The sequence below is a fragment of the Phoxinus phoxinus genome (assembly GCF_949152265.1).
Source record: "Phoxinus phoxinus genome assembly, chromosome: 20".
NCBI lineage: Eukaryota > Metazoa > Chordata > Actinopteri > Cypriniformes > Leuciscidae > Phoxinus > Phoxinus phoxinus.
The window spans coordinates 12,504,488-12,528,057 of NC_136895.1; the positions used below are offsets into that span (position 1 = coordinate 12,504,488).

The following is a 23,570-nucleotide window of genomic DNA, read 5'->3' on the forward strand; positions in this document are numbered from 1 at the left end:
AGAGTACACATTTTAACATCCAAAAAAAAACAAAAAACAGAAGACTTGGCTTTGCACACAACAAAAGATAGCAACAACAAGCATCCCAAAGTAAGCATGGGACTTGAAAGCGGTTTTGAAAATGTTTCAAATATTTGAAGCCCCTCATGCTGTGTAAAGCTGTTCCTCTTTCCAGTTCAAATGTTTGGATGGGCTAGACGCTGACATCTTCAGCGCACATACTGCATACGTTCACAAATATCTGAGGCGCAGGGCTAAAAAGAGGCTGCTGAGAGTGGGGAGAATTTGACAATTGACCTTTCCTCACTTTGGATTAGAGTACTGGCTCCAAATTCCCTTAACACAACTTTACTGCGCTGATAATGCTCATAAATATGCAATTCCACAATGACACATTTGGCTTGAACACTTTCATGCTTTCACAGAAAAAAAACAATCAATCTCCTAGCACATAGTTTTTTTAAAAAATATTTATTTCTAAATTAAAAGGTTATTGAAGATTCAGGTAAAAGCTGAAGCAACTCATTTTGCACAACAAATCAAAGTTTTTTGTTTTTGTTGTTTTTTTATTCAGTACCCTAGTATTCATCAAAGTACCATCGTATTACCACATGATACCATCACTGTAATATAGTACACTTTTGTAAGTTTTCATAGTCTGGAATAAACTGTGTTCAGCTCAGCAACATGTACAAAAAAACACCTGGCTTTGAAGCCTTGCCCTAGTTTGTCTGTGTTTGGGGCCCATGCAGTCTGAATTATGACTAGAGGACATTTTTAGAAAGCTGGCGCGTCAAAAAACAGCTTTGTTAAAAGCGTTTGTTATCCATCTCCTTATATAGTACTAGTCTATTTGTTAATGTGTGGAATTTGTTTGAGGTCAAAAATGGCTACGGGTGTTTATAGTCTTGCAAAGTGTTTCTTTGTCAAACGATTGCAGGACTGAGACTTCACGCATGTAAAGTGAATTTGTTTGAATTCAGATTTTAACTTGTTGCACTTAAGTGAGAGTAGAAATAAGGCTTGCTACAGTTTCATGTTTAAAAGTCAATACAAACACAACAACTAAACACAAAAAGGGACAGAAATGGCACTTAAAGGAAAAGGAAAATTCTGTCATTTACGAACCCTAATGTCTTTCAAAGCCTGTGTAACATTCTTTCTGCAAACGGTACTTTTGTCTTCCATGGAAGAAAATCACACAGGTTTGGAACGGCATATGGGTGAGTAAATAGCATAAAAGAATTTACAATTTTGGTGAAATATTCCTTTAAAAATACAAAAATATAATAACATAACTTTAACAATACAGCGTAAACTAGACAAAGTAAGAAAATGTCTCTTCATTATGTTTTTTTTCACAGCAAATCTCCTGTACAGGACAGATGGGGTAGAGGGACAGAGGGATGCTTTGATGCATCTTTTAAGAGGCTGATCACTTTCAGCTTCTTTAGGCACCTCACCTTTCTGATCAGTGCAATTTTTTTTCTGGACAAAAAAAAAAGTCCAGGCGTCCAGGCAAGATCTTTTGACTCCTGTCTACCACTTCCAGAGCCAGCGACACAATTATTGAGCTACCTCTAAGGCGACCTGTTTTCCAGCCTCGCAATACTGTGCTCATGCATGTCTGCCAGAGTGAAATTCTCATTAGAGGCTGATATTTATGGTTATAAAAGGCACTTAAATTGTATCTGTAAAAAAATGTAAATTGCATCTGTAAAAAAAATGTAAATTGCAAATGCACCTGGTTTAAATAATGGCAGTCAGTTTAAGTGTTTGGCTGGGATGCGCTAAAATGTTCACCAACCCACCAGAATCTATCTAGTGTCTGCATCGCACCTGCCTGCAGGAGTCATGGAGCACATTGCCCTCTGTGGGCTGGAGGTCTGAATCCTAATATGGCTTTTACACATACAAAGGTTTTGTACAAGCTACATTGTTGTTGGCTGGACACTGTCCTTGTATTAAAGGTGCCTCATATTCCAGGCTGTTTTGTATTAAAGATGGGCAAGGGGTGATGTCGGGTTGTTTTGGATGCGTCAGCCCATTCTCTGGACTGGTTTTCACTCCCTCCAACTCCAGAGGAGATGTCTCATGTAAGTCCATATCTACTGGAGCCTTGGATTTCCTCCTGCGGCGGGTGACCACAACAGTAGCTACGATGGCAGCAATCATCACCACTGCTACAGCTACTACAATGGGTATGAGAGAGGAAGAAGGTTCGGTCCTGTCAACGCTGGGCTCATGGGAAGAGGGCGGGATTCCTGCTGTGCGAGCCTCCAAGCAGGCACTAACTGAGACATGGACTTGCTCTCCCAGGGGGCTAGCACATACAGAATAGGTGCTATTTGGCTGTAGCCCTCTAAGCGTGTACTCTGGGTATGATGGAGGCACATTCAGCTGTAGTGGCCGCTGGTCAGGTCCTGACAAGTTTCGGTAAGTCAGACGAATTCCACGGATGTGTGGTCTTGTGTGGATGTAACGGTGAAGGTCTAATGAAATGGAAGTGCTGGTTATGTGAAGAGAGCTGATTGTATTGGGCTGGACTGTAGCAATGGTCTCAATAGAAACTCTAGGTGAAGACGGGGGAAGCAGAACTTCATTTTTAATCTCACAGTAGAGACCTGACATTGAAGGCGGACACAGGCAAACCACCCCATTTGAGTCAAATATGCATGTTCCCCCATTTAGACAGATAGTGGGGGGGCACATAATGTCCTCTTCTTCAGAATCTTCTATTATTCTTCTGGGCAAGGCAGTGGTCTGGGAAAGAGGAAAGCTGTCTATGTCTACTGACGGCATCTCACTTGGTGGTGCCGGGGGAATGGCATGTGTTGTGCCTAACGGTGTTGTGGAGTTTGTGGGCTTGCTCGTAGTACTACTTGTCCCTGCGCTTGTTAACTCAATAGTTGTTGTTGGACAGCCAAAATCTTTATGTTCCAACTTTGCCAAAACCTTTCCTGAGTTTATTAGTGGAAAGTGGCAACGCGTCTCCTCCATCCTCAACAGCTCTACATTTGAATCCTTTAGCCATACTGGGAACCAGGCCAGTGGGCAGAGGCAGTTGAAGGGGTTTTCAGCTGCGGTGAGCTTCTCAAGTTTGGGGAAAAAGTTGAAGAAGCCTTCGGGGAAGCCTTGCAAATAAAGGTTGCTCAAGTCAAGCTCTAGCAAGTTAACCATATTTTGGAAGTCTTCTTGTTTAAGGGATCCCAAGGGATTCCCAGTTAAATTGAGATTTCTTAGACCTCCCATTGCCTTCAGTGTAGGTTGTATCTCTACAAGCAGGTTCTGTGAAACATCCAGAACATGTAGGTTTGTCAGGCTCCTTAGCAGCTCCTCATCCAGACTGGTCAGCTTCAATCCAGCTATTTTAAGAGACTCAAGGTGTGGTGTCTGTAAATCTTCAGGTCCAAGGGGTGGGATACTATTATAACTAAGGTCCAAGTGGAGCAGCCCTGGCAGTCGCAGAGCTGGCAACACACTAATCTTATTGCCCTGAAGCTTCAGCTCCAGTAGGTTCTCCAGTCCCTCAAAAGCAGCTGGGTGAATGCTTTGGATGAGGTTGCTGTAGAGATACAGCCTTTCCAGGTTGACCAGTCCAGTGAAACTATCTTTGGAAATTTGAGTAATGCGGTTTGAGGAGAGATCCAGGTTGAGTAGAGAGGAGAGTGGGCTGAACACCCTATCAGGGATTTCACTGAGGGCATTCTGACTCAAGTCCAGCATTACAAGCTCGCTAAGCTCTACAAAGTCCTGCTGTTGTAATGTGTTGATGTTGTTCTGAAAGACATAAAGGTTCTTTGTGGAGGACGGGAGGCCACGAGGCATGTAGATCAAGTACTGCTGGACACAGAAGATGGCGCTAACGGAGATGCAAGAGCAGTTTTGAGGACAACTGCTGCTCAGAGATCCACACAGTAAGTTAAACAAAATGAGATGAGACAGGGGAGATAATGGCCGCATTTTCGGTCAGCGTCTGGCCTTTGTGATTGAAACCTGCAATAGAAAAAACAGAATGTCAAAACTATAGTCTTTGTACTGTATATACTGTGTGAGTTTGTACATTGTTGGGCCTTTCACAGGGGTGTCCGATCCTGCTCCTTGAGGGTCACTGTCCTGCAAAGTTTAGCTCCAACCCAAATAAACACATCTGAAACAGCAAAGTTTTCGCGACCTCTAAGGCAAACTTTCAGTCTGGTGTGTTGGAGCAGTCTGAAGCTAAACACTGCAAGACGTGGAGCAGGATTGGACATCCCATGGCCGGCATATGCAGTTTATTGTAATATTAATACATTTCATTGTTTGATGTTCAGTCTTTTAAATACATTTTTGTTCGCTTCTGTCTGCTATACCATGTTGGTTCTTTTGTTGGGGTTGTATAAAATTACAAATTTTGGTCCTCAAGCAAAACCAGTTTTTAACAATTGCTTTGCATGACTTATACAAACAGAAACAGGCATGTTTTAAGCTTTTGTCAAAGTCTTTGAAACTTCATCCCGACACAAAGAAAACAAGAACCACAGTAGGGCACAGTAATGTTGACTTAACTAATTGTTGTGATGACCAGAATTGATCCAATCCAATTTTGATAATTACATTGCACAATTATTGTAGGTAATAGAAAACAAGTTGGGTCTGAAATGCTGTGGCAGAAATCACCTATTTACTACATTATTGTATTGCTCATTAATAACTAGAAATATTCAGTAAACGTGTTCTGAATGAGTCAGAATGGACAGTCACTAGTGCCTTCTCAGTAAAAAATGAATAAAAGGGTACATGACTTTGTGCACTATACTGGAACCTTGTTTCGTGGTCTGGCTGATTAACTTTTATCATTATTTTCATGCATTTTCTGAGATCATCCTACAATGGCTGTGGTATATGGCCCAGATGACCGAATGTCTGTTGACCTGCCTTGCATTTAGTTTCACTCTTTCCACTGTTTGCTTAATGAGTTCATCCCAGAGAGTTTAGACCTCATCCCCGAATGTGTCCTTAGAGGAGCCCACCCAATTTCTCAAATCTTCACTGACACAACTAAGCATGTCTTAATATAAGTAGCTATTTAATAGTGAAAAAAATAAATAATTACTTGCTTAAGTGGCAGAAGGCCTTGTAGAGATTTTAAGCCTCTTAATTTTCAATAAAAGTCCTTGTGTAATTTTTTGTCTAATTGTTCAATAATCTCTCAGATGTCTTTGATTTGGTGAACAAAGGGATAACCAAGCCTCCCACCTTCTCCTCCGCTGAGGTAACAATGTGTATGTTTGTGAGTACAAAGAATAGTTTACTGTTCCAACAAGAGTCCTGATCACTAAAAGGGCCAGTCTATTGAGGGAGATGAACAACCATTCGTTTGCTAGGTACACTCACTCTTTTCATTCTTTTTTTCCCCTGTACGAGTTCCCTTTTGTGAGCCCCTTTTTCTCGCATCAACCATTTCTCTTTTTTCTCTGCCCTTTCTTTCTCTCTTCCCCTTGAAGGACAAAGTCTTCGCTATTAGAAAGGCTTGTGATTATATTTGCTCATAGTCTTGTGATTATATGCTCACTCTGTTTGTTTTAATCTAATCTGATAATGTTTCCGGTGAAGAAGACTGTTTGACTCAGTTGCGTCACTGTGGAACATGATACAGTATCTACTTATTAGCTGGTTCAAGCTATAGTCATTGGCTGGTCAGCCAGGCATCACTTTCCAAACATCAGCTTTCTGTAGCTGGTAAAATAAGTATCTACTAGTAAATTGACAACTGGGGCCAGCTAGAAACCAGCTACCATGTTTCTAAAAGTGAACACCTACTTTGCCTTGTGTTTAGCTGGCGTGGCATTCAAATTGGCTTAATTAGTTGAATCATAATTATTCAACCATTTCATCTTAGTCTGATAATCCTTTGATTTCCCTCTCCGTCTTATTTGATGTATATTTAGTTTTGATATTTTACCAACTGTGTTTTAGCTGGTGGTTTTCCACATTTATTGTATGTGTAGCTTTGTCCTTAACTTTTTTTCCTTTTTTTTTGGCTCTCCGTTCCATCTTCCCTCTTGCTAAACACCGTGTTTGGACTCTGTAGGTTGCTTGACATTTGACAGAAACTAGAGCTATTTCATTAAAGTGGGTTGATACCTTTCATTTTGCCCTCCTTCCATTCTCCCTTTTTTTCTCTGGGATATGCACAATCCCACCGGCACGGCAGGAATTTTGCAATAACCCTACAAATCCATCTTCATCACAGGGAGCTATGAGGCTTCCAGAGGGTTTGACATTTCTCTCTCTCACTCTCGCTTTATTTGTTTCAGGGTTCATGCACTTGTCTGCCAAACTTCTGTCACAACTGATTGCGTGAAAACAGGTTTGACGAGGGTGGCATGAGGAGCAGAAGGAGGTTACAGGTGAAGCCGAGCTGAATGCCACCAAAACACCTTTTGTTCCCTTCATTGCTCACACATCAAACTAAAGTGATTAAATCTTAATTATTGATTACCGGTAATAATAATTGGCTATAATTTACAGCATGCTTTTTATAAAGGGAGCGTTGGGGATGTGCACTTAAAAGAACAGTTCACCCAAAAATGAAAATTATGTCATCAGAATTTTCCCTTCACTTTTCTTCACAAAATGAAGAAATATTGAAAATAGTCAATGAAAATCGTTTTGGACCCCACTTAATTGCATTGTATAGACAAAACATTTCAAACCTTCTTGATGACATGAGGGTCAGTAAATGATAACTGGACTTTCATTTTTGGGTGAACTATCTCTTTAACAAAGTCATTCTGATTATGACACTCTTTTAATCTTACACAAAAACGGCATGCTTACACACACCCAAAAATGAACACACAGGTATGACTCCAACACACACAAACACACACTCCCTCTGGGTTTGGCTCAGCTTCATTTTATTTATAAGCCATGAATGATGAATAAATGCCAAGCCGAATGAGAAACCAAAAAAAACATCCGTTTGCATTATTATTAGATTTTTCATTACTTCTTCATTATGTATTTTTTAAATATTAGTCCGCGATGAAAGAGACTAGAGAGGGCTTGGAGAGGGGGATAAAACAAGATTTAGAAAGTGGAGAGACACAATGGGCCCTATTTTAACGATCTGAAACGCAAGTGTCAAAGTGCAAAGCGCAAGTAACTTTGTGGGCGGATCCCGGCGCTGTTGCTATTTTCCCAGCGGGATAAATGACTCTTGCGCCCGACGCAAATGTAAAAGGGGTTGGTCTGAAGTAGCTTCATTATTCATAGGTGTGGTTTGGGCGTAACGTGAAATAAACCAATCAGAGCGCCATCTCACATTCCCTTTAAGAGCAGGTGCGCTTGTTCCATGGCGGATTGCTATTATAACGGCGGATTTGCCAGCGCACGACAGGAGCAGTTCACAGCCGAGGAAACCGACGTTCTCGTCAGGGCTGTAAAACACAGAGAAGTGACATTGGGGATGATGGGAGAAACCCACCCAAATTAGGTTCGGTTAAACAGGCGTATAATTTGGGTAAATGTGTAGCCTAATCTAGATTTTTTTTTTTTTTTATCTAGATAGATCTTTTTCACATCTTCACGGACACAACAATGATTTCCCTCGTGTGTTAATATTTTTCCTTGTAATAATGTATGATTTGCAAAAATGAAAACTGCTGCATCTGTTTATATTAGAGAATCAAAGTGGATGCGCGTTAACATTATGGCCAAGCACGCGCCCTTAAAATACCATAACACTAACGCGCAACGCGCCACTGTCTTTAGACTGTTTTTTTCCTGATCAATGGCGCAATTGCTTTCTAAAACTGGAAAATAGCACCATGGAAGTTTTGCGCCGGAACACGCCTTCTCTTTGCGCTGAACCGCCCCCGCGAGCGCAAGTTCATTTCCTAATTTACCGACGTGCGTCTGTGGAGGGAAAAGTCCGCTGTGCGCGGGTGCAAAATAGGAATGATACATGCGTCGGTGTTCAAAGTCAATTGCGCTGGGTGCAAGATAGGGCCCAATATGAGACACCTTGAATGACCCCGTTTACGCAGAATTTTGTTTGGGTTTTGTTTTTCACTCATTCTTTTTTATCCTTTATCCTTCCTTTAAAAACTTCTTTTGAATGGCAAAGTACTCAATAAATACAGCCGAAACGGAAGGCTTTGCCTAAATCCTGCATAGAGACTGTTCAGCTGTTCATCAGGGTTTTTTTTTTAATTAATTGAAATTAGGTTTTGGTACTTTTATGACTTGTATTGATATATGTAGCCTCTTTGATTAAAACAGGAAAATAGTCAATATAGATAGTTATGTTTTCAAAGATATTGCCCCTTTTTAATTTTGTATGTATTTAGTAACTCATGTTCGTAGACTGTAGTGTAGACAACTAGTAATGTTAATAGATATTTATCTACACCAAAGGCTACATTTAGCAAAAGTTTTTGTTAGCTTGTAGTGTAGCTAACTATTATTGTTAGATAATTAGCTACACCACATGCTACTGATAAAAATATTTAGCTACAGCTTTTGATCTGTCTTTTAATTTTTGATAATAGCTTACAGTGTAGGTAATTATTTCAGTTATTCGATTGTAGTGTGGTTAAATAGTTGTGTTAATAGTGTAGGTAACTACTGTTAGTAGTCTGCAGTGTAATCAAATACTTAGTAGTTTGTAGTTTAGCTAACAGCTAATTTGAAGTGAAGCCAACTAATTGTTAATAGCTTAGTGTAGCTATTACTTCTTTTTAATATATTTTTGTTAACAGTGCAGCTAATTAAATTTTTCTAAATTGTAGCTTGACCGTTGCAGTTGACTTATTTTAAATGAGCTTTTCCTATGTGTGAAACACACGTAGTTTAACATTTACTAGTACAGACAGAGGTGTAAGTGTGTGTTTCTTTGAATAACAATAATACTGTCCTGAAATTACTCACAGCCACGCACACATATTGACACACACAGATAAATACACATTTCCGTCAGCAACTCCTGAGTACAGCTGGATTGTGTTACCCAGAATGCATTGGGCCGGTCTCTCCGGGTGACAGCGAGATCCCATTAAGTAACTGTTTTGCGATTAGGGTAGGGGGAGGATTTCAGAGAGGAAGCCAAAAGAGAAACAGGCATCTGCACTTAAATGTGGATTCAATGTGGAGTGTGTACATGCCCGTAAGCGACTGTTTGTGTTTACGCATGCTTGAATCAAGCTCATGAGCATGTGGCTGATTTAAAATATGAAACAGATTCATCTGGGTAACTGTGATTTACCTCATGCTTCACTTCAACCACAACAGAAGCTTTCAAAACAGAGCCAGAGCCAATTCGACTAGCACTAAAATCACAAATAAGACAGCTCCAGTATCTTCATTGTTTCTCCCTTGGACATCGGTCAGATTAAATGAGCAAATGGAGACTTTTTTGGAAAACACAATAGGAATTTCACCTCACCAAACAAACAATATCCCTGTGCTCAGATTAGTCAGGATTTCTGCAGAGATCTCAATATGAGTATTTCTATCCAGTTCTTCAGAGACTAAATTATCTGAGCGGTGCTATCCACATTCATGCTACATGCTATACTAACTGTGTGTACAATTTTCAGCATTTGCAACAAATTTTTTTTTGGTAAAGTTGCTGAAATCAGGAAATAAACTGTGACTCTTTTTTTCCTACTTCATAAATTACTCAATAAATGCTGTCATGTTATCTTGGCTCCCTGGTGTTTGTGAATGCAATCATGTGAATCGCTTCTGGAAGGGAATTAAACCAAATCATTCTGACGACAGACTTTTAAGAACAAACACACCCAACATTTGAGATGCTGTGTGATGAAATGAGTCCGCTGGTTATTCCAATTATCCAATCACATCCACTGTTGAGGCAAAAGCCACATGAGTTTTTGTTGCGCATCGAGGGATTTGTTCGGAAAATGTATTTCCATTGTAGTTTATGTGCATGTCTTCATATTGGATACAAATATATTTGCCTCAATTGAGCGCGTAGGTTTTTTAATACGCAAATTGTATGCACACTTTGGCATTCTATTTTTCTAATATCTCAGAGAAGCCATAAATCAATATGCCTAAATATGGTTTAAGAACCAACCCAAATACACTATACAGCTAGAAATGTTCCTTAAAAAGGAGAGGGTTAGAAGAGGGAAAACTTAAACTTCTGCAAAAAACAAGTAAATAAAAACAGAAAAGATCCTTCATTTTTCAAATAGTGTACTTAATCAATGCTACAATGACAAGAACCCACATTTTAGGTTCGGATTTCTTTGGATTATTATTAACCATAATTATGTCCTCCAGACAAACACACTCTCAAAAAGAACAGAAAAGACACTAAAAAGGTGGCGAATGTCTTAAACCAGACTAGGTGCAATAAAGGTATAACGTCCTCCCCCAGCTTTGCCCAGGGGCTCAGGCAGTTCAAGTTACAATCTACTCCGCGTGCGTGTGCACACCTGCTAGCCAAGCACATCGCTGGAGACACCGCATTTCTGTGTGAAACACGAGAAACTTAACAAGACAAAAGACCAAAGTAGACCAACTTACACATGCCTCTGACACACGCCAGCCTGTCATATACTGTTACAAATCTATCTATCTATCTATCTATCTATCTATCTATCTATCTATCTATCGATCTTTGGAACGAGAAGCATTTTACGATGGGTGTGTGTAAGACAGGCGTCATTTTGATGTTCTTAGCATCCTTTTGTGCAGGACATATTTTTCTGAAGGTCTGCATTTGAAACAAAAGTGTGTTTGTGACCGGATTAGCCGTAATATGCTGCTGCTATGACTAGTATGTTGCCAAGTGGCATAATCTGCAGCCATGGCATTGTGTGTGCATTATTCATTCACTTTTAAAGTGCATACGATTACAAAAAAATACAGTTGCCCAATAAAAAAATATCTAGACATCCATAAAACAAGATGAAGTGAATTCCAATACGTTAATAGATGGCATATTAGATCAGTAAATATCTGTTAAAGAGCGCAGCATTTGAGTCGCACGTAAGTGTAGAACACAAAACTGACGGTAGCAGTTCGGGTGGACAACAGTGACTGGATGTAAAACCTTCAGACGACGACACGCAGCTCTGTCGCCGTAAACGTTACATAAACTCGGTAGACGGCTCTCTCACACTGCATGACGTGACAGACAACTAATTGTGTCCGGTTACAGCGTTGGTTTTCTGAGAATGCGGTAGTGAGTCCTGAAAATTTACGGATGTGAGTTTGGTTTTAAAATACGGTTGTCAGTTACTGAACTATGTGTGAACGTAACCGTATTAAAGGGATACTTCAGGATTTAGCATTAAGCTTTGCATCAGTAGAAAACCTGTAGTATTTTCGAATTACCATGCTTTCCTCCCTCATATCCCCCTGAGACGCGCGATTAATGTATTTTTTTGTCTGGAAAAAATCCTCCATTGACGCAAAAATCGTCATTTTGAGTCATCTGAGGATTTTTTGGCCAGAGGCTAAAAACTACAGCCAGTAGAAGGCGCTAGATCCGCATATTTTCAACCCGCCAATAGAGGGTGGGATCTCACTCACAGAATGTACAAATAGTGTCAGCCATCTTATATTTGGAAGCTAAGCTAACGGGTTCTTATTCTGTGGAGAAAGCTGAATAATAGGGGTTACCATACATCTTTTTTCCGGACATGTCCGGCCGTCGAGATCGTCCAAAATGTCCGGGATTCGTCTTTTGCTTTCTGCAGTCGCCATTCATTGTTTACACGCACACCTTTTGTTTCAATCTAACTGAATTCATTCCGATTGGTGAATTTGAATGTAGTGTTTACATGAACGCTAAACAAGTGATCGGTTGATGTGCGTTTTAACATTGCTAAGAAAATTCCTGCTCCTCCGTGAGAGATACGAGACCGGTGCGTCTCACAGGTGTCGCTCATCAGTAATCACGTCACCGGCCTCGCACCGTTCTCCCGCGGCCCTCAGTCTCGTACTGCTCGCCACAGTAAACATAATGAATGGCGACTTAACGCAAAAGCCGAATCCTGGACATTTTGGGTGATCGCAAAATCCCGGGCAGACTTGTCACGGAGACTAGCTAGTAGCCTAGCCTTGTTGTTTAACTGCACTCTCTTACTGATAGGCGAGGCTTGGGAGTGGCCTCCTAGGGCAGCGAAGCAAGTGCATTCTGGGAGTTGTTGTCTTTCATCCACATAAGCCAAAAATACATTTTCTGGCTTTTCTCAGTCTAGAAGGCTCCAAACAAAAAAATATTTTCACATTTCTACTACATAAATGACCCATTTTAAATACACATTCATCTTTCCAGAGGTGAAGTATCCCTTCACTCAAATACAGAACTGACAACCGTATCCTGTTGCTATGTGAACGTTACCTTAGATTTCTCGCTAATTTTGTACCAATAAAATGTGCAATTAGTCATTTATCCGTTTACTATAAAGGGAAACTGCACTTGCATTGTTTTGTGATTAATGAAGAGAGAGGCAAAGAACTGTTTGCTCTTGTCTATACATGTCTCCCTCTCTGCAGGTTTAGTTGGTTCAGGTTCCTAGTATTTTAAGGTCTGTTTTTTTGGCTTACTTTCAGACCAAATCGGTGTGTAATAGAGTGAAACATAGCTAACAGCTTTCACGTCTATCAAAGAAAACAAACACACACACGCACACCATAACATATTCATCTGGCTATGGTGAACAGTCATACACCTGTTGAAGCAGCAAGTTATTCAAGTTAGCACGTTCTTTTGTTATTCGCTGTGCTACGTAACTCATAATGGGTGTCAAAAAATTGAAAAACGTTGTTGGCCTGATGCCATAGATCTTAATTCCATGACTCATACGCAAGTACACAGATTTTAGGCGCAAGTGTCAGTGTTTAAAACTGGTTTGCAGTCAAAAACTTCAGCAGACCTTATCACACGTTTACTCACACTTGCATATAGCAACAACCAAAAACTGATGATTGGAAAAACATACCATACTTTGCTAGCATACATCAAATTAATTTCAATCTAAATATGAATTGAATCTAAACCTGAAGTCAAACGTGAATTGAATTGAACCCATGGAGAGAAAAGCAAAAAAATAAATTAGAGTAAACCATAAAAAACAACTGCATGGAAATCATTTGAATATGAAACTTGATGTCAATGAGAAGTGAACTGAATTGAATTAATTGACGTGAAAAATTGCATGAAAACAATTAAATTAATTGGAATTTGAATATGAATTGAACTGAGTGAGAGAACTTGTTTGGAAAACTCTTGCATGGAAAACAGTCATGTCAATTAAATAAGTACATTTTAATTCATTTTAATTTGCATAAGAATTAAATGTGAATCAGAGTAAACCATAACAAATATTGCATGGAAAACATTCATTTGAATGTAAATGAGAAGTGGAATCGAACTGAATTAAGTGATTAAAAACTACTGCATTAAAAACACGAGGAAATTAAATTAATTTGAATTTGAATTGGATCTGAACATGAATTGAATGGAGCAAGTGGGAGAAAAAATATTTTCGATGAGCAATTGAGCGAAATTAAAGTGTTTTAATTAAAATATAATGAATGTAAATGACAAGTGAATTGAACGCTCTTAAAAATAAAGGTTCTTTATTGGGAAGGTTTTTTGGGAAACTGCAATGGCATCACTGCAAAAAACACCCATTTAGGAACCTTTATTTTTATGAGTGAGCTAAATTTAATGGAGTCAAAAAAGAGAAGCAAATTAGTCATGCAAAAGAAGTACATTTTGAATTAATCTGAATTTTAACATGAAATAAATATGCATGAAGTTTAAAGTGATTTAAATTGAATGGAGCGCGCGAGAGAGAGAACTCGCGGCTGGGACATGCTGGAACAACTCGCCCCGCCGCCCCCTTCTTGCCCCGCAGGGGGTGTCCTGTCTTCTGACCAGCTGTGTCAGCTTGAGTGTTTTCTGTGTCAGGAACTCTAAAGACTTCAGTCTGTCAGACCAGACCAAATCTCAAAGCACTTTTAGTGCAATTCCTTGCCCATTAATCAAATAATCACATTTGTGATACTGAGCATGTGATCTCCTTTGTTGAAAAGGTCAGATATTCATGCAACTCAAGCGAGGCTGTCTTTAAAGCAGACTAAAAATCGAAATACTCCAAAAACCGTGTGTGGAGCGCTGTTCAGAGCTCGACACCTCAGTCCTGAATAACGTAGCAGATCTATTTGCAACCGACAGCCCATTAAAACAAATAAACGAAAGTCGGTTCACCTCCAGTGATGACGAGGTATGCTGGAACAAGGCCAAATCGGTTTCTTCGCCTGCCTGTCCCGGCCTGTTTTGTACCGCGTTGACATTGAGGCCCTCTTGGAGTACGTTTACCTCCTCCGAGTGACGTAGCTCTTGTTTGTAATGTGTAGACATGGTTTAAGCGTGGCTGAAGTAACTAAATACTAGGGAAGTTCTCCATCAATCTCCAGCATACTACTCTGTTTGTGTACTGTTGCAGCTCACTGAAAAGCAATGAAAGACAGTGTGCACAATGTGTATGTGTGTGTGTGTGTTTTAGAGGCTTATCTGATCCCATCCGGCAGTCTGCTGATGAATTTGCTCCGAGACAGTTCAATTGTGTCACTGATTGATTTAAAGTGTGCGCAGCCAGAATTAATGTATTAGTGACCTCAGTGTAACTCTTTCAAGTTGCTTCTATTACTTTGCTGTGTGAATATGCACATCGATTAGCTAATCATCATAACAGATGTAATTTACATATTAAATGGATAGTTCACCCTAAAATTTACATTCTGTAATTTCTGTCAATCTAAAAAAACTAATTTTTATTTAATTTTTTCCATTCAATGAAAGTCAATGGGGTCCAATTTTGTTCGGACCTTATTGTCTTTTATCGTATGGATTAAAAATATATATTTTTGTGCTCCACAGATGACTGACATTCTTAAAAATAAGAACTGTCTCTTTAAAGCTAAAAACAGCCTGTTTATTTTAAGTGGAAACCAATATACAGTATGTATATATATACAAATGAAGTCTCTTATGCTCACAAAGGCTGCATTTATTTAAACAAAAATACAGTAAAAACAGTAATATTGTGAAATATTTATTACTATTAAAAGTAAATATTTTCGATTTAAATATAGTGTGAAATGTAATTTATTCCTGGGATCAAAGCTGAATTTTCAGCATCATTACTCCAGTCTTCAGTGTCACATGATCCTTCAGAAATCATTCTAATATGCTGATTTTCTGCTCAAGAAACATTTCTGTTTATTATCAGTGTTGAAAACAGTTGATATTTTCCTTAATCTTAAATATTAAACATAATATTTTTTGTGAAAAAACATAATACATTTTGTTTTCAGGATTCTTTGATGAAGTTCAAAAAGAAGTCCAAAAGAACAGTATTTATTTGTAATAGAAATCTTTTGTAACGTTGTAAGTGTTCGATTTAATGCATAATAAATCTTACTGACTTTTTGAATCTTTGAATAGTATAGTATGTATATATATATAGTTATTTAGCATAATAAGAGAATAACTGTAGGATAATGGCCTATATAAAAGATAAATTTTTCTGACCTGTCAGTGACATGTGCATGTTTTGTAAGAGCTTAAAGTTACAGCCTTAATATAACTCATGTATCAGCCAAAGTAATCAGAGAAGCAGATCCCTCAGATCAAACACTGCTCTCCTGAGCGCCTGCATTTGAAGGAAGGTAGACGGATGTTTGCTGTTCTTGACTTGTGAAAAACTGAACACCACCCAACAGACGCAGCCAAAGGACATAACTCTCTGTCCTCAAGCAAATATCATTAGGTTACAGCTCACATTCAGAAAAAAAGAGAAGATTTTAAAGAGAGTGGAAGAGATGCTCTAGTGATTTTCTTATGCAGTTTCTATCCTTAAAGTTGAAGAGTATAAGCTAAATAATGATTGTTTCCAAACAGGTTTCCTGAGCACATATCTACTCTTCTATTGGCTGGATAAACGGATAGCCCCGCCTCAAACTCACACTATTGGTTGAGCTAGTGTTGCTATGTGCTGCTGGTCGGATTAATGTTTTGAAAGCGCTCGAGTGTTTATACTTTTCAGGGGATTCAACCAACGAATGCCTTGCGTATAGTTGTCTCTGCTGCATATTAAGCTAGGATGGGAGTACGTTTTATGTTATTATGTATATTAGTGTAGCATACAATCTTCTTCTTGCTTATTTCTAACATTTTCTGACCTCTGTTATGATTTATATGCGTTTATATTTCTTTGTTGCTCTTGGCATTGGTTCTTGCCTTCACTCCGCTCATGATCATTCAAACAGCAGGGTTGCAATCTAAACTGTGTTTTTACAAGTGGACACCACAAAAGAACATACATAAAATAAATCCTAAAAGCCACAATATGAGATAATACAGTATTTGAGCTTTTCTTCACCAGCCTTCCTTATCTCTTGTCAGCAGTTTTGGGGAAAGCTATTTTGAAACTATAGCTCATAATTCAAAGTAGTTAAACTACACTCATAGTGATGTAGTTGCATTGTACTTACTCAAATAAGTAGGCTACTGTGTATTATTAATTAACAACATGTACTTGTACGTAGCATAGAGTTACGGCTAGGGTTTAGGGTTAGTTATTTGTAATTATGCATGATTTACTGTTATTTCAATAGTAAGTTCATGTAGTAAGTAATGTGTGTAACCACGTCACCTTAAAATAAAGTGTTAAAAGTAGTTAGCTAGCATTAAAGTACTTTTGGAATTACTTAAAAGGGGGCAGTATCTTTCAAAATATAATTACCTGATTATATAATTTATAATATTTGTATTAGGTTCAGGCACCCACATAAAAAAAATATAAATTAAACATCAAATCAAGGTTTGTAAATACATTTATACTAGATGCATACAACTAAAAAACAGAATACCTCAAAAACATAGTAATGAACAGCAACATTTAACTGAATGTTTTAGTATATTGCCTCTCTGACAAAAAGGTAGTTAGGTTAGTAGCATTGTTAGTTTTAGTTTTAGTTCATCCATTCAACTTCATAAGTCAATCCTAAAAAATATTACATTTTCATCCTACAGATTATGGAGATTCTCTCCCATATGGATTCCAACATGGACATTTAAACATTCCTGAACTGGATGTTTATATATAATTATTATTTTTCATTCCTGTTTCTGGTTGTGTTCCAGAAAAATGAATCATCCTATAGTTGTAATCAAAATTATTCAACCCCCATTGCAAATCAGGTTTATTGGCAAAATTAACTGACTTCCAGCAGTTTGCAATAAACAAAATCAAACAGAAGTAATTGAAATAGCTCAACACAACAAATGTTTCATGTCGTTTCCCCAAATTCGACTGAAAATGCCACTTTTAGTGACTTCTACAGTCTCAAAATGATTCAACCCCACTGGCCTGAATAGATTCCCTCACTACAGCACAACTCTTCAAAGCTTGTTGTCTCAAGCACACCTGATGCAATTATTCAAGGGCTTCATTAGTTGGACCAGGTGTGCTTGAGCTAGAACACATGAAATATCCGAACTCGCTGGGTTTGTTGAGTGTGACGTTTGACTGCATAAAAAAACAGATTTCTGGGAAGGCAGGTTCAGAAAAACCCTTGAGTGACTGCAAAAGACCTGCAGCAAGACTTGCTGGCAACAAGCACTGAGGTTTCAGCTTGCACAGTAAGAGCTTGAATAATTTCGATTACAACTGTAATTTTGATACGATTTTTTTAACATACATAAATATTTAAACTGATTTTTAGGGTAAAATTTGCTGAATTTATTTAAAACAGTAGCTGAAAGCATAATACAATTAGCCAAAATATTTGATAAAAGAACATAAGGTGCAGAAAATATCGTACTTTTGAATGACAGGCGTTTAAATTGTTCTGAGCTCTCTGACACTAATAAGGTTGCATGTTGTTTCATTGTGTCAACTTTAATGCTCCTGTATTGCAATCCTTTGTTTAGCCAACACTTCAAGGAGGAAGAAACCAAAAGAAAATCAAATCCCATCTTTTAGGAGAAGATGGCTCATGCTTTGGCAGTCACTCCAGCAACAGATTTTAGTGATTTTGAGTGATCAGTGTAATCCAAACAACAAGCAAAGCGTTTCTAGAGTTTCCATCTGACCTTTAACAACAGCCAGAGTCGTAGTCAAGACACAAAAGCCCCAATCTTTACAATCAAAGTGCTTCTAACTAAATAATCTTCAGATGTCAGACACTTGACTCTACCTCTCAGCCCATAAGGCTGTTCTTCACTCAGCATCTGCACACACTTATTCCTGCTCACTGTGTCTTAACGTCCATCATGCCGTTATTAACTGTGACTGGGAAGCTCTATCTGAGAGACTCCCCTATTTAGTTGTCATGGTGGCATGACCCGAGCACTTATTAGCTGACCCTTGGGATTAGTCCAAGCCTGGCCAGGGGGGTTAAGCCTTCACCTCAGAATGCCCACTCTAACGTCCCACTAGTCCCTTTAATTAAATTGCTGAGACACCGCGTCAGGAATGTTTGCTTGTGCTTTTTGCTTTCTCTCCTTCTGTATCTCTGTCTTTGCTTTTCTCATACGCTCGAACCCTTGGTGCCCCCTCTGTATTTACCTCTCCTGAACGATGACTGGAAGACTTCCAGCTAATCTCTAACTCTGACCGAAACAAAGCGAGAAGAACGTGTTAACATGCTTACTACAGATATTATCTCAAACTATATAAGGAATGCGGCCCAGATTACTAATGACGGGTCGGATTTAACTCGCAGCTGGGTTCTTGGTCTGCTCTGACATCATTCATAAACAATATTTTACTAAACAAACAGATAACTTGGGTTTGCTGCTCAAAGGGTCAGTTGGGTGCAGAATGAATATGTGGTTGTGCAATCTGTTAAACTATTGAAACTTCATCATTACCAACAATAAAGTTTCTTTAAAGCGGTCTCAACCTCTCAGGTTCTCCTGAAGAGTATGGAGGGTTCATGAGATGCTTATATAGTTCTTTAAAGATTAAACATGATTAAACTTCAGAGCAGCATATTGATTTCTGGGTTCTTGCCAATATGGTTTCTAAAGGACTTACTGTAAAGAATGAAAAGCGAAAGTCCTGTACACTCTAAATAATTAAAGGTTATATATTGGTTTATGTGGTAAAACGTTTAAAATGAGTGACATGCTTGAAAGTGGTAGTTGCGTAGACTGTCAATGGAGGGATTTGTGTTTTAAAGATGATGAAAGTCTGACATGTTTGGAACAACAAGAAGGGGAGTAATTAATGACAGAATTTTCTTTTTCTTTTTTGGTGAACTATCTCTTTAACATCTCCGGAACCTTCCCATAGCACAATATTATGGAAAAAGGTTCTTCAGATAATTAAAATGTTCTTCACAATATGAAACAAAGTGGTTATTTTAAGAACTGTCCACTGAAAGGTTCTTTGAAGTACCCAAAATGTTCTTCTATGGAATCGCTACCTTATTTTTAAGAGTTTTAAAACCTGAATAACTTCACAGATGCTACACCACCTCATATGTTGTGATAATCTAGTGGGTATTTAAAGGTTGTGACCGTTTTAACATCTCTCTCAGACCTCTAACCAACCACTGAGCAAAGGATAGAGGCGTACAGCTGAGGAGGATTTGCAAACCTATTCAGAATCACTCAAACGAATGGCCAAAATCTCAGCATGTCACTCAACCCTTGATCCAAAGTACTTCTTAATAGAGTCCTCCACAAAAACGTTCTCCTCAACTCGTGAGATTGCTTTGAAGCAATGAAAATAATGGGTTTAAAAGCTGGAATAACTGGGCATAATCTTCTTTACACCCTGTGCAACTAAACTAATTACTACTCATCCGTTTAGATGCCAGCAGCTTGGGTGAGGAAGGGGATGGAGGTTTAATGGCATTGCAGGGACAATATTAGGAGCTTAATTAAACAGGCTTCACATTGACAGCATGTATGTTTATCACAAGCGAGTCACCATAATTTAGCAATAATGTTAATGTACAAACGATTTTTTTAACCCTCATATAGTTTAAATTAACCCTATACAACAGTGGTGGAAATTATCAACTTGCAATAATAACAAAAAAGGCGGTAGCCATAGGCCTACTTTTAAAAGAAAAGTAGCGTGCGTGTGTGTGTGTGTGTGTGTGTGTGTGTGTGTGTGTGTGTGTGTGTGTGTGTGTGTGTGTGTGTGTGTGTGTGTGTGAGAGAGAGAGAGAGAGAGAGAGAGAGAGAGAGAGAGAGAGAGAGAGAGAGAGAGAGAGAGAGAGAGAGAGAGGTTACGATACTGAAATCTCCTCAGGCGAACGCGACTAAGTTTTAATCTACCTTTGTGGTTAAAAGCACTCAGTGGTGGTTTTGACACATGCATATGATATGGGTAAAAAAATAACAACTTTAAAACCGTAATTAGTGATGTCAGCCCCACCAAAACCCACCACCATATTCGCACAGATAATGTAAAATAAAACAATATCTACGACTAATAATAATATAATAGAATAGCCTATAAACGTGTTATTGTGCTGTAAGATTCACATCCTAATATGAAACTCGCTGTTATGATGTATCTTATTCGTTACATTTTGTTTTGTGTGTTCTATTGTAGCCTACCGGCTGCCGCGGGATAGTGAGATAAACAGAATAATATTCACAACCAATCATCACCGACTTGCACGATGGTATTGACTTGGGTTGGCACCAGTAAAAAACTCATAAAAATAATTTATTGAATGTACTAGGCTCACGAGACCAGCAAAAAGCAAGTAGCCTAGATTAAAGTTCAGACATTTTAACAGCTCACTGGCAAAATTGTTTTCCTAGCAAAAGTAAACAAAAGTTCCAAAAATAAAACGAATTCCTAATTATTAATTTACTTGTCTTTAGACATGTAACGATTTTCAATGTGGCGATCTGAAACGTTTTGTGCAACCCACACTCCGTCTTTTAAAGTTTTTTTTTATATTTTTTTTTATATATATATATATGTTTACATTCTGGCACATTTAGCCAGTAGCAATCTACAAATCATTTATTGCACTGCTTACCTGTAAAACTTGGAAACGTGAAGCACGCGAGTGTTGTTTTATCCACAAGACCGCGGAATAAAAGAATGAAGCTCAAAACTCTTGTATGGTCATTCCCGTAAGCAGGAATAATTTCTCCTGAAGGCAAGCTTTGACACACACCATATGCAGCGATCCGTGCAGGTTGCGTCCGGCCAGACGTCTGAACTTTAGGAACACGGTGGTGTTTTTACTGAATGGCAGAAGCGCAACACCTCCAGAGTTTTAGGAAGGAGGAGCAAAACTCTTCAGGCTTGACACAACTCTCCGTCGCCGGGCTGTGGCAACAAGGGGTATGTATGTACCGACAACCCTACTCACAACAAATGTAGGCTAGTATGCAGTATGGTGCCATACAGTTTGAAATGGAATAGAATAAAATTAGAATATTCTATACGAAATACCATAGTTTAAGAGTTTCTTCACCCCAAAAATATCCCATAATTTACTCACCCTCAAGCCATATGACTTTCTTCTTCCAGCCAAACACATTTGGAGTTATATTAAAAGATATCCTGGCTTTTACAAGCTTTATGATCGGAGGGAATGGTACCTGAGATTTTGAAGCTCCCAAAAGTGTATCCATCTTAAAAATAATACATGTGCGGCTCCAGTGGATTAATAAAGGAATTCTGAAGAAAAGTGATGCGTTTTTGGTAGAAAAATATCCATATTTATAACTTTATAAACTATAATCATTGGCTGTACGTGGTGAGTCGAGTTCCTGTGAAAGAGTGACCTCTGACCTCTGGTACTAAATGTGGCTGCACCTTTAGTGCAGTTATTAATAGTGATTTTACAGCAGTTACTATATGTAGCAGAAACTATTGTTACCATGGTAAATTGTTCTCGCTTAGTAGGTTTTTCGAGTATCAGTTTGCTTAAAGGAATAGTTATTGAAAATTATATCATAATTTACTCTCCCTCAAGTTGTTTTAAACCTGTAAGAGTTTATTTTTTCTGCTGAACACAAAAGAAGATATTTAGAAGAATGTTGTTAAACAAACAGTTGATGGACCCCATTGACTTCCATATTTTTCATGAAGTGTTACGAAATGTGCTGTGTTGTAATGTTACAGTGACAGTGTGTTGTTATTGGCAGCGCTTCTGGAAATGTCATGCACCTCTATAATTGCGAGTTCTTCACTAAATATGAATAAGGATGGCGTCAATTTCAAACCAATTCAAGCCTGATTCAGACCCTGACAATGTTAACGAACAAGAGGATCGTGCAGAACGGATTTCATTCATGGACTTTACAAGCACAGATTTCATAGGACGTTTCAGAGTGGTATGTTTTTTTATTTTTTTTTATTTTCTTAAACATCATAGATACAATGTTATCAGGGGCGGTATTTTCCCGCTGGGCTGACGTGCTTTTTTGGCCGACACATCTTATCCTTTTTTTTTTTTATCTGAATGGCCCATAAAACTTGTACATAGGCGACCCATTTTTTGTTTTGTTTAAGTCCTGGTAATTTTTGGGTGAACTATTCCTTGTAAGCGGCAGATGACAGGACGTTATCCTGCGTAGAGTTGACGTTAATGTAGGCCTATCTTTATAGTTCTTGGTGTAAACGGGTCATTATACTTGGAGGTTTAGGGTATACTTTAAGCTTGAAGATCTGCCACTTAGATGTATTAAGGTGAAAACGGGCTATTTCGAGCCGCTGTCTTGTGAAATCATCAATGGTGTCACATTACACTTCCGACATTCACCTAAAGTAGCACTGACACACTATTTAGTTGCGCCAATGCCAAATGCTCACCCAGAACTTGAACTTGTCAAATATTTTTAAATGCAACATCACAATGCTATATTTAGCAAACAGTGATGTAAGATTGTATAGCATATGATTGGTCAACACAGCAAAACGTTTTTAAGTTACTTCAAAAGGTGAAGTTCATGCTTCCTTTAGAATTTCCCCCTAAACTGAGCACTAAACCGTGGTAATTGATGTGGACAGTTTGGGTTTGTGAGTTTTAGACTTTGTACATGAAGCTATTCTTAGAGGGGATTTTTAGCTTTAGCCCTTTGAGTCAACAGTATTGCTCACTCTGTTTGTACCTCTGAGATATTTATGAGATGAGATGACATCTCGACCAAACATGAAACTCGGCTCTTATTCCTAGAGCAAGATTAGCCCGTGTATGAGTGTATTGTTAAGTGTTAAAAGCGGGTCTCCTGCGTGTGACTTAGTGAATAAGTGTGGTGAACTTTTCAACTACCCTTTGGCAAAAGGATGCAGTGATTATACATTTTCCTCACAGTTTATGCGTGCGTCATGAACCCGCTCACATGCAAGCGTGGAACACTCGCACACTCCAAGATATCCAAATCCCAGTTATTTTGAGTTTAGTTAGTTGTGGCAGAGTGGGAATGGATTGCATTACTGAGAGGTATTCCAGTCCCTGCACGGCAACCAGCAATTATACAACCAAACCACAGAACAAAGATCGGGCCATCATACCCTTAATATGATTGAAATTATTCAGAAAAG

At 38.6% G+C, this 23,570-nt stretch overlaps 1 protein-coding gene across 2 annotated transcripts; it reads right to left on the reverse strand.

The window, feature by feature from the left end:
- Positions 1 to 545: 545 nt before the first annotated feature.
- On the reverse strand, positions 546 to 21,268 carry vasna (vasorin a). 2 transcript variants are annotated; one of them, XM_079593099.1, is made up of 2 exons: positions 21,052 to 21,268; positions 546 to 3,996 (listed from the first exon to the last, which is right to left on the reverse strand). In XM_079593099.1, exon 2 carries the CDS (start codon positions 3,961 to 3,963, stop codon positions 1,906 to 1,908), a length of 2,058 nt encoding a protein of 685 aa, XP_079449225.1. In that variant the 5' UTR covers positions 3,964 to 3,996; positions 21,052 to 21,268; the 3' UTR covers positions 546 to 1,905. The 2 variants fall into 2 exon arrangements, with proteins under 2 accessions (XP_079449225.1, XP_079449226.1); XM_079593100.1 differs by having other exon boundaries at positions 21,193 to 21,220.
- Between the last annotated feature and the right edge of the window lie 2,302 nt (positions 21,269 to 23,570).

What these genes read in the sequence shown, in the direction of transcription:
- vasna (XM_079593099.1), bottom strand. Translation starts at nt 3,963, where the DNA reads ATGCGGCCATTATCTCCCCTGTCTCATCTCATTTTGTTTAACTTACTG.